General features: G+C 42.6%; 1 protein-coding gene across 7 annotated transcripts in view; it reads right to left on the bottom strand.

Annotated features, from left to right (window-relative positions):
• GREB1 (growth regulating estrogen receptor binding 1) overlaps nt 1-12,241 on the bottom strand; it is an 81,833-nt gene that overhangs the window by 35,228 nt on the left and 34,364 nt on the right. For 6 of the 7 annotated variants that reach the window (XM_033143119.1, XM_033143112.1, XM_033143116.1 and 3 more), the window contains 3 exons: nt 9,954-10,082; nt 7,264-7,440; nt 217-399 (listed from right to left, as the gene is read on the bottom strand). In XM_033143119.1, coding sequence (XP_032999010.1) covers nt 217-399; nt 7,264-7,440; nt 9,954-10,082 — 489 coding nt within the window. The remainder of the gene's footprint in view (nt 1-216; nt 400-7,263; nt 7,441-9,953; nt 10,083-12,241) is intronic. The other variant, XM_033143118.1, reaches the window with a different exon arrangement.

The raw sequence follows: 12,241 nt of genomic DNA, 5'->3' as shown, positions 1-12,241 counted from the left end.
ATTGCTTCCACTCCCTGCCCCATCTACCAAGGGGCTGGTTAGGTTTATCAGGCTAGTTGGTTCAGAGTAAATGCTTACATTTCTTTTAAGTATTTTTATTGGGCTTTTAAAGAATTTTCATTGATCCCCTCAATTTCAGATTTATTTCTAAGGAGTCACATATCTAAACCTCCGGAGGAATTCCAGAGCTCCAACGGGACAGGTTCATTATCTCACCTGCCCCCTTCCAGCAGATTGCAGATCCTTTGGTAAGAGTTCCCTGTGCATTCCTCACCAGATAATACTTTAAGTGTTTCTGTTTCTTGGGCTGAGTGGTCAACTTAAGATTGATGTGAATGGAAAACTCAGTAAAGTAGCAGAAGCCTTTCTTGCCGCAGCCGATACAATTGCCAGAGAAACCTGATGAAATAAACATACACAAAGATGGGAGAGAGATAAGCGACATAGTACAGATAATGCACTTCCAAGTTGTTTGGTGTGGCTGTTGGGAATTTATTTTTTCCTCTCTCTCTCTCTCTCTCTCTCTCTCTCTCTCTCTTTCACACACACACACACACAAAGACACATAAATGTTGCAAGGGTGTCAACTGTTTCTAAATAAATGCCTGCATTTAATAACTCCCCCGTCTCTTTAATTTGTAGTTTTAATGACATCTTGGAGAGGGATGGAAATCCCATTTCTCTTTGTTAAGAATGCCAGACAGACCAATCAATAGAGTGGTGGAAATGGGAAAGAATGACAAATTGATGTCATGGGATGGCCACAAAACTTGGTTACACGTTTTAGTTTTTAACAGTAGTGATCAGAACAATTAAATACCTATTCACAAGACCATTTTAGCATGTGAGTAACTCGGGGAAAATTTGTTATGTTGATTTCTAGCCGCTTCAACATTCTGGGTGCTTGTCCTGTGCTTCCACTAGCATTAGGCTTTGGACACACCAGTAAATATTGCTTTTCAGACATCTGCAGCCATATTTCAAATTCCAAACATTACCTCTATTTTGTAGGCATCTTATTCAGGACTGAGTCAAAGTCAGGTAGGGAAGCACATTTCATGAAAAAACACCACCCTAATGAAACACACATACCCTCCTTAGTTTGGCAATTGTTTGGGGAGGCCTGCATTCAAAGTAAGAGCAGGAAACACGACATAGAATTTGATTGGGTTTTATGACATCACCCTATAGCCAAATCTGATTGACTACATGGTATAGTCAGGAAACCTATTCGGAATGAGCGTCATGCTTTTTATCCTCACTCTGATTTGGCTTTGTCAGGTAAATCTGACCGGATGTGTCACATTATGTCATTGTGTTGCTGACTATCAATGACTATCAGACATGATAGCAATTTTATGTTGTGAATTTTATGCTGTGAGCCTGAGATCTATGGATAAATGGTGGTATATACAAATAATAATAATAATAATAATAATAATAATAATAGGATTGTCTGACATAGAAGCCTCTGGTTTTCAAATAAACTTGCACTGAATATAAGGGGGTAACAAGCAGTGAACAGTATGTGAAAGCAGGGGGTTGTGAAACACACCCTTTCACCTTGAAATACTTTCATGGGTGAGTTTGGGGCAGCCTTACTATACTATGATATGACAGCAAGCACAGGGGTCAAAACCCAACACTAATCTTACCAGCAACTCAATAAATGGGATGCTCATTCTGCATAATGCCTTGGTTATACACAAACATCTGGACCTAGCACATAATAGGAGAGGGCTGCTCATTCTGTAAGCAAGCTAAATAAAGCAGATTTTCCATATACATTGTAGATATGGCAAAGGTCAGGAGAGCCGAGCTATCCAGTATGCGTTCCAATTTATCTGTGTCACAAGGCTGAGCCTGCAAGATGGCTAGAGATCAATATTTGTAGTCTGACAGATAAAGCCCTTTCACCTCTAGGTCATCAGTTCAAAACCAACCTGCATCAAGAGTGACCGACGGCTGTTACAATCTGATGAGTGTTCAGTGGTCTATGTTAATTACATTTGGCTGACTCCACCAGACTACATCTGAGAGACTAGCGTCCCTCTTGGGTGCTGTGACATTTGGAGGAGGGAGGCCAAGGGCAGGTGGGGGGGGGAGGAACTATGGGGAGGGAGAACAACTGAGCCCTCTATTTTACATGTGGTCCCTCTATGTCAGCTTCCAATGTTCCATTTTCCTGTTCAGGCTTTACAAATGTCTGAAGATATAATACCAGAATGTGGTAATGGCCATCAACCTACACAGCAACGAGACAAATTCGTGAAGGATAAGACTATCAATGCCTACCGGTCACAATGGCTATATGCTGCCTCCAGGATCAGACAGAGCATGTACTAGTTGCTGGGAAATAGGATATCCCTATCTTCATGGGAGAAATGTTGGGAGGGTATGGGATGGTCATTCCAGTTGCTGTACCTTTAACGGGGATTTGATCTGTAGCCCATGGGGCAAAGAAGACAAACAGAACAGCCTTGCAGAATGCGGCCCCCACTCCCCTGAGTTCAATGAAGAAGAAGGGTGGGAAAAATTGAGGATTCTCTTTTCCTGCCAAAAGAGTTTTATAAGTTTTCAGCCTGCCGGGCAGAACCAAGTACTATCCCATATTCCCTAGGGATGGGGAAGATGAAGAGCAACACCATGCGTCGCCAGGTTTCAGCAAGAGGGGGGTCCTTCTGGCAGCAGTAGAAGTGGTGAGGTGGCAGGGGGCAGAAGGGGGGGAGGCATATTCCTGTTTCTCCTCAGATGGCATATAGGGGCACCCTTGAAATAATAGGATAGTGCTTAGTTCTGCATGGCAGGCAAAAAGCCTCTAATGCTCTTCTAGCAGGAAAAGACAATGAATCCTTAATATTTTCCCACCCTGGTTCTTCATCCCCCCCCCCCCCCGGAGAATTTTACCGAGCCTTTCTACAAGTGAGCATGGAGATAAACCGTGCAAATGCAGCTCTCTGGCAAAAGGGAGGAAGATGATAAGAGACAAGAGCTGCACTGTTTATACGTCAGGACTTTCCTCAAGAGAGTAGAAGTAAAAATAAAAAAGGAAAAATAAGGAGGCCTTCTGGGGGAGAAGGGCAGGGAAACAATGGCAGGAGGAGGGTGCCCAGTTTACAGAGCGCCATCCCTGGAGAAACAACAACAAGCAGTATTATGGCACCTTAAAAACTAAGAAGTTTACTACAGCATAAACCTTTGTGAATGGGTGCTCACTTCATCACATACATAAAATGTAATCCTCAGGTGGCAGCTATGATCTTTAAAGTGCCACAGGACGCTGCAACCGACTCCACAGAATTTCCTCTCAGCAAGATAGGGATGTACCCACTAGGTTAAAAAGCCACCGTTTTCATCAAGACTTTTCATTATTCTAATACAGAGTGGTGAACCCGTGATCCTCCGGGATGTTGTTGGACTACAACTCCCACCATCCCTGACCACTGGTCATGCTGGTTGGGCGTGATGGAAGGTGGAATCCAACAACATATGGAGGGCCACAGGTTACCCATCCCTGTTTTAATTTCTAATTTTGGTCGGCCATTACTGAAAAATATTATCCCTTGTTGGCCCTCGCCTTTCTTTCATTCTAAAGAACTGAATTAATAGGTTTGCAAGATTTAGAAGTTTATGAATGTTATTGTTGCAAAAAGCTTGGGAAGCTGTTAAGTGGAGGAGTGAAAGGCAACAAAACAAGCAGGAAAGGGGTCTCAGCGCCCCATGCAGAGAGCTGCAATATTTTCTGTCTTAATATATGGCACTGATTTTGAGATACATAGGACATGTGTTTCCTAAAAGTACCATGAAAAGCTTCTCAGAGGAAGTTCTCTCACACTGATGAACAAAGACCACTTAATAGCTAGAATACTTGCACCTCGCAGGGAGAGGGTGCCAGTATTTTGCATAAGGCTAGACAGATTGGTGTTTTTTTAAAAAAGAAGAAGAAGAAGAAACCTCTAATATGACCAACACAAGTTAAGTCATGGAGGCAAGCAAGCTGGAACCACCAAAGCAACCTTCTAAACAAAATCAATAAACGGACTTGATTTATGCCCCACAGGCATTTCACTAGCTTGTCATGAATATGAAACAGAAGTCAAAGAGGCTACTCAGGAAATTACTAAATGCACAGATATGTTTCCTTCCGAGCCTATATATGCCCTGTGGGCATATCCACAGACAGTGGTGGAGCCAGCTCAGAAACGCTCAGGAAACCATTTAAGACACTTTTGGATGGGGTGCATTTCCCTTTTGTGAACAGATTCCTTCAAGATTATCAAATGAGATTAAAGAAGAAACAGGGTCCCCTGCTTTATGAAAACAAATTGGTGGAAAGAAAGAGAGAGAGCAAGAGAGCCATACCAAAGTAGATAAATAAAATTTGATTCCATCAGTTTAAAGATATTGAGCTTATTTGCAGGCAGGGCTTGATCTGAAGCCAAGCTTACCAAGCCTATTCCAGCTGGAGGGTGTTTAAAGAGAATCCAGATAATTTCCGAGTTGGCTCAGCAGTACCTGTTAGGGGCTATATAGGAGTCAATGAATTTAGTTGTTCCACTGCAAGAACTCTGCCCTGAGATGCGTAAAGGGTTGTGGTTTTTTAAAGAGCATCTCTGAATATCTGCAGAACTTATTTCCTCACCTATTTATTGATTTGATTCCATTTATCTCCAACTTCACTGAATTCCAGGGGGTCACAACTAGATGACCCTTTGGGTCCCTTCCAGCTCTACGGTTCTATTATCTATGACTATCATCAAAGTGCAGGGGTGGAATGACTGGACATTCGAGTCAGGTCTGATACTTGTCATTTCCTCTTTTCAAAAACTACTGCTAGGAAATATCAGGTGTTTTGGCTTCCACAAGAAAATGCTTTTCATTTAGAATTTGAATTTTTGAAATCCTCATTCCAATTCCAAATCATTCATGGATTGGGCAGAATTCATTGTCTCTTGGTCTCAATTATGTAAAATGTGAAACATAATTTTAAAGGTTTAGAAATGAACACAGAAATAACTTGAAGGGCAATAATCCAATGTGTTAGCTGCACATAAAAAGCATTTTAAATAACTGCTAAACCTGGTCCTTTTGTGTGTTGACTTAGAAGACACACCACAGTGTTCAACGGAGCTTACTGCCAAGGGAGTGTGCACAGGATTGTAGCCTTAGCGTTATTATTACCAAATGTTTCTTACTATTTCCCCCCCTCTTCTGGTTTAGCATGCAATTAACACATATACTACTTCCTCTGTGTTAACAGCCTTAGGAACCTTAGGCTGTTAATAGCGCTAGCCATGAATGGGCTGAGTGGTTCAACATTACTGCTTGTATCTTTAAAATGACAACGCACCACAAATTTACAGCCCTTTTAATTCCTTTACGGTCGCAGGCCAATTGTACTGTGACCCATCAAAGTCAGCAAGATCTCATGGCAAGACACATTATTGCCAGATGAAGTTATATACTCCACCGCTTCTCACAAAGCTGGTTGTAAACTCAGATCCCAAATTTATTTATACTGGGCTCACATTGCATCCTTTTGATTTTTATTGGCATCGCTTTGTAGCTCCTTGTTGCCTGGCAATATTGTTAGGCGCAACCCTAACAGCAAATGCATTTACTCTCAAATACATAAGAATTCAATATGGTGCAGAACACCATATGTGAAGCTTTCAAGAACTGTGCGTGACAGAGCACCAAGTAATTAGAGTTTCTTCAAAGTTAAATACCAGGCCTAACTAGTAGCTTGGGAAAATTTTATTTAATTGCCTCATTTAGCGCTCATTACATTTTTTTTCCTCGCCAGAGTTTGTTTTGTACCAAGATCCTAACCCACTCACACTAATTCTAACACAGTAGACAATCATCTTTCCATCCATCACATGTGTATCTCACTTTTCCTTCCAGTGGCTTAGAGCAGCCTACCTAAGGTTAACCCTGTCTCTTCTCCTCACAGATCAGTAAAATACGTTGGGTAAAAGAGAGCGAGAGGCTGACCCAAAGTCACCCTTCACAACTAGACCAAGTCCAAGAGCAAGGCTGCATACACCACACATTTTAAGGCATATATTCTTCCCCCAAAGAAGGCTGGAAACTGTAGTTTATGCCTCAGAGAGCTACGATTCCCAGCACCCTTAACAAACCAGTTCCCATAACTCTTTCTCTTGTGAGGGGATGTGTTTTAAATTTAGGGCATGCACACAGCCCTAGATTCAATCTATGCCACAAAGGCCCTAAACAGTCTGCCATATTTCCAAGGTACTATGCTTAGAATTGCAGTTATGGGGCATGAATGTTGAATAGTTGGTGCAGCTAGGACTGGACCTCAGGGAGCCACAACTAAGAGCCTCTCTCCCAGTGTAACTACTCAGGGAGAGGGTGAGTGGGAATTTAGCCCTGACATTTGAACCCGTTTTTCCCTGGTCCTAACCCACACTCTAACCACTACAACCCACTGGACAGGGGTTGTAGATAAACAAACACTATATATATCATAAAGAAGGTGATGAGACTGAGAAAGCAGCAGGGAGTAGTGTTGCTATATGTCCAGAATTTCCCAGGCATATCCTGGATTTGTCTGTCAAAAATAGTGTCCGCACAGAATATCCAAGGATCGGTTAAAATGTCCAGGGAAAACGGGGCATATGGCAACCCATGTCAGAAAAAAGGCTCAACAATGTTTGTGTCCAGATTTTCACTTTTAGAAATATGGCAACCCTAGGGAGCCTCTGTTTCCGTGCAGCCAACTTTACTGATGGGTTGCTATCACAAACCACATCTCAAAAGAGAAGAGGAACAGGTTGTATATCAACACAAGATGAGATCAAAGACAGCTGGGCAGTGGAAATGTCCATAAATGGCCTAGTAATTCAAGGTGTCGCCTGAGCAACTGTAAATGCAAACTGATCTGACAATGAGTTTAACCTTGGACTGGATAAAAGGTAACGCGGCAGCTGCAAGATACAGGTTCGCTCCGTACCTTTCCTTAAGCTCAGCCATCTGCACAGAAGGTTAAATTGTTCAAAAACAACGGCAAATACCAGGAATCAAAATGAGATGGGGCTAATCTTGTCACTTCCCCCTGACAACAGAAACTGGAAACCGTGGCCCTCCCGAAATGGTTGATCTCCAACTCCCATCAGTCCCAGTCAGCACGGCAGGTGGTTAAGGACGATGGGAGTCATAGTCCCACAAAATCTTAAGAGGGCCACAGGGTCCCCACCCTTGACTTACAGCAACGCTGGGATCACAGCCACCACTTACCTAGCAAGGCATTGCGCCCGTGGTCATCAGGCAGAAATCTCTTATCTACGGCACACACTAAAAGGTGATCTGGTAAGTTTGGTGACTTGGCGCCAACCAGTAGAAACCCTGAAGGCACTTCAATTGGGTCGTTTGAAACTGATGCTAATCTCAAATCTTTACCAGCCTGGCAGAAACCTGGAGGAGGAAAAACAACAACAACACTATTTCAATCAAATTATATAGGTTATTTATGCACTGGTGGAATAAATTATACTCTTTTGAAAAGAAAGGAAAAGACAATAGCCAAGGTGTTTTAAAGAAATAAATTCCTCTCAGAACTGTGGGTCCAGGATAAAATTAATAAATCCCCACTGAATATGCACGGTTGCATCTACATATCTCTCATTATTCTGATTCAGATGTATAAAGTGGTGAGGGATTGATGCAGAAGTATGGACAGCAAAACTGCCTAAGCTATACAAGTTCAGAAACAATCCCATTCTTTCCTTTCACTGTAACACAGTGGAACAAATGAACAAATGAGAGGGGAATATTTGCATATGCATTTTTGAAGGAAAATGGCTCCAATAACGAAGTGTGTGTGGTGTGGGAATAGAAACAGAGCCAGATGGGTGGGGTGTTGTTGTTGTTGTTGTTGCTGTTGTTGACTCTGGTCACCCAGAGAGACAGGTGGACAGTAGCTATGAGGGAAATTCAGGATCATATTGTCTGAAGATTTGTGCAAAACAGTAAGCAGGAAGTGGCCAACCGGTTAATATAAGCAAATTCAGCATTCCAAAGGGGGTAAAAAACTGCAGTGGTGAAAGCACACGGGAAGGACAATGGCAAGGATGAGGGACACACTGAGTGGCATTTGTCCAAACATATGCAAGGGCCATCACAGGAAAGTTAGTACCCAGTTAATGAGGTCCTAAATTTCACACAGAGAAACCAGGAAATGTAGCAACAACCAGAGACAATAATTGGCGAGACATGGGAATGAGGCAAAGGCCAAACCAACGGCATGTGCTCTTTTCGGCGCCAGATTGCACAAAAAAGGAGCTGCTACAGACATGCCCTGAAGCACATCCTTTTTAAAAAAGAAAAAAGAAAAGAAATTAGTACACATGGATACTAGATCTCTCAATAAATAGCAAAGTGCAAGTGACAACATAAACAAGGGACTTCAGTAGGCTAGCCAGTCTCAGGACTCAGTCTAAGGTGGCAATGTATCCTATTTTACAGTCCTCTTAACTGAAGAGCTGTCAGGTCTAATTCCGGTTTAAAAATGAAGAACCATAAGAAGAGAGAACCAGGAATTGCCCAGCAAAAGGGAGCCCCTGGGCAGCAAACCAATCAGGCGCATAGGTTACCTGCTCAGTCTTCTTCACTGTGGTGAGATGTATTGTATTTCTATTTAAATTGTTTAAAGTAATTATTTCTAAATTTGCATCTGTGCATATAAATTAACATATGCAATTTTAAATGCGACTCAGGGCTTCTACTTTTTGCAATGTACATGCCGCATCCCGTCCAGAAGGAGCTAAGTAATTTTCAAGTAAAAAAGATGGGCACTGAATTAATTGGAAATAAAGACTGCTCTTTCACTTTACAGAAAACAAGTCTGGTATGCAAATGCTCATTAAAAATGAATATCTGAGCATACCATTCAAAATACCCTAAATTTATCTTTACATCATCCATAGATGTTCTGGAATGTGCCATTCTGAGTCATGTTTTGCTAACAATTATACAATAGTGCCTCCATTCTCAAACTGTAAAAATCTATGTTCTGAGTAATACTTTTTTAAGAAGTTGTAATAATACCAAATGTTTTAAAACAAGTCGACCCAAACAGATGAAAAGCAATCCACAATTATTATTATTTTCCCCCAAATCTTATTATTCTAAAGGTAATTTTTCATGCAAAATTCAATCTGCAAAAATTTCATTGTGACAGCCTATTTTTCACTGAGAAATTCTGAGCAGTACCATTTCAGACTTCAGGTGGGGGCTCACATAACTGAATGTACCTTCATAATTAAAACTCAGTGCTACTCTGTTAAGTGAAAAGCAGGGTGTAAATAGAAGACAAATGTGATATCTCAGGGAGACGATTAGACTAGAACTACTCTCTCTGACTTTGCTATGTGGAGAAATAAATGCACAGCAAGACATTCAATCATGGGGGCTTCCTCTTGCAATCCCAAATAACGCAGCCTAAACCTCAACTAGGCCTCAGAATTAAGCATGGATCCCAGCGAAAGCAGCAGAAATGATGCAGTCCTGATTAATTTAAGTCCACAACTGAATGTAGCCATGCCTAAGGCTTGCTGGGTTGAACTCTTGGGTTTCATTCTGTGTGAAAGGAACAACTCTTAAGTCAAGCATCCCAACTCTATGGGGCTGAAGCCTCTACAGCCCTCCACCATGTCCACTGGGAGACGGCTCAGCACCCCCAATCTTGAGGGAGCAGAGAAGGCCTGAAGGAAAGTCACCCTGGTGCGATGTGGAAAGGCGGGATGTCGGCCCGGGTCGACCAGAGCAGCCTGGTGCAACCTGGTCGGCCTCTCCTGATGCAACAGTTGTCATGTGCACACGCAATGCTGGGTGCAACTCGGCGCATGTGCTCTCAGTCATCTGTGTGAAGAAGCCGCTTCATCTGCGTGCACCTCTAAAAGTGCCACCCAGCTGTATGAATTTCTTACCGTCAGTAGTGCAACCACCTTCAGGAGGCGGCTTCATCTGATAAGTGATAGGGGGGCTGCTTGACTCTGAACTTTCCTCCTCTTCCTCCTCTTCCTCCTCATCTTCCTCATTATCCACTCTGTTGCCTGCTAAAAGGTATCGTGAGCACAGTCACCAGAGGTCAGGTAAATGGTGCATTCAGATGAGAGGAAATAATGTTTCTCCCCCTTTATCAGTGATAGCTGTTTCGCAAGTTCAGCTGCAGGTACCAAGCTTCACATACGGCAGTGAGGACTGCGCTGAGTTAATGAGCTAAACAGTAGCTTGAAACAAATCTTAGGGCAGCTTCCGACTTTACAGAAAAGCAGGGAAATAAAGAGAACAGGTGTGAGTTTGGTGAAGGGGAAGAAAAGCACCCATAGCACTTTCCAGAATAATAAGTCACTCAACTCACAATAAATGACATGTGAACTGCTTCCATCAAGAGACACAGCATGTTCAGGTGATATGAAAGTGGCCTATGATTTTTGAACCACGGTGAGTCTCACAGACGCAAGGAATCAAGTCAAGCTGCAGTTGTGGAGTGACAAACATGCTTGTGTGAACTCACAAGCACCCCAAGGGGACGGGGGCGAATCCACCAACTTCTCACCTAAGGTTCTTGTGAACTGGTCCACTATATCTTGTCCTGTGCAATTTACCTGATCCGGTGGAGCATGACTACGAAACAGAGTTCAACAGAACCCTGCTTCCCTCATTCCCACACCAGTGCAAGATCACAGGTACATGTGCAGGGAGAATGAGGGGGTCCCGAAAGGAATGGGATATCTTTGGCGTGTTTCCCATATCCACTTCCAGCCCTGTCCTCCATTCGCCATGCAGGTTGCTTGTGCAATAAATCCATGGCACTGAAAGAGGAGGGCTGTCTGGGGATATTATTTTATTATTTATTTCATAAAAGTTACTGGTACACGCTGTGTGATTGTTATTGTTTTTTTAAAGAAAGAAAACCTAGCGGTTTAGAAAAATAGCTAAAACAGGAAACTCAAGAAAAATTTACAACAGTCCTTTAAAACATGCAAAAGTTAAAATGCTAAAACAGATTAAAAAAACATCTCAACTTGCCATGCATGCTAGTTAGGCTTGTCTAAATGAAAATGTTTTTAGCAGGCACTGAAAAGAGTGCAGTGAAGGTGCCTGCTTGACATCAATAGACAGGGAGTTCCAAAAGTCTAGGCACTGCAACATTAAACGATTGTGAAGTTCCCATTCAGTATAAGAGCCAGTGTGGTGTAGTGGTTAAGAGCGGTAGACTCGTAATCTGGGGGACCGGGTTCGAGTCCCCGCTCCTCCACATGCAGCTGCTGGGTGACCTTGGGCTAGTCACACATCTCTGAAGTCTCTCAGCCCCACTCACCTCACAGAGTGTTTGTTGTGGGGGAGGAAGGGAAAGGAGAATGTTAGCCGCTTTGAGACTCCTTCGGGTAGTGATAAAGCGGGATATCAAATCCAAACTCTTCTTCAAACTCTTCTTATAATGAGCGCTTGCACTGCTTACATTCACATTGGGGGATGTGAGGGAAGAGGACAATTGCACAGCACTGGATCGAGGCCCTCAAATACTCAAGATGTATGCAAACTATGATTTTGAGATGCCTTTGGTGTATTCATAGTGCCAGCTTAAACCAATATTTGTAGATCAGCTCTTCAAAACTTCAAAAAACATACACAAACCTTTTTTCCGGCAGCCATTATAAAAGCACGACCCCCCCCCCCCAGAACTGCATCAAGCTCTACATGTTTTGAGGCACTGAGAAAACTGGGCCAGATTCAGAGGACAAATAAAACCTTGCTTAATATATTCAGTCAGGTTACAGCTATTGATGTGTTGGTGTTTGAATTAAACATAAGGCATACATTAAGCATGAATAAAGCACAGGTTTGATATAAGCCACAGAGCATTTACGGTAGTTAACTTGGTACGAAGCAGTCACATAAATTTTGACTGTATGCCGAAAGGAAAATGGCAGGGAAATCTATGAAAATAACACAGCTGTTCAGCAAAAAACATCTAAGCAAAGATTACAACCACTTTGAACATCAGTTGTTTTGCTGGGCAATGTAATGCAAAAGACGTTGCCTGTGGTCTGAAGTCCGGGAGTGCCCTTTTGTTCCAACGGTTTTGCCTGAAAAGGTTCAGAAGCAGGCTTCGTGGCAATCAACAATGGCAGGCACAAACACCTTCAGACACTAGTCTATTTTATTATTGTACTTTCAGCCGGCAATCGTGTATATAAAAGAGGCAGAC

Source organism: Lacerta agilis, chromosome 3 (genome assembly GCF_009819535.1).
Source record: "Lacerta agilis isolate rLacAgi1 chromosome 3, rLacAgi1.pri, whole genome shotgun sequence".
NCBI classification, from domain to species: Eukaryota; Metazoa; Chordata; class Lepidosauria; order Squamata; family Lacertidae; genus Lacerta; species Lacerta agilis.
The sequence above is the reverse complement of the archived record's forward strand: the minus strand, read 5'-3'. Positions and strand labels throughout refer to the sequence as shown.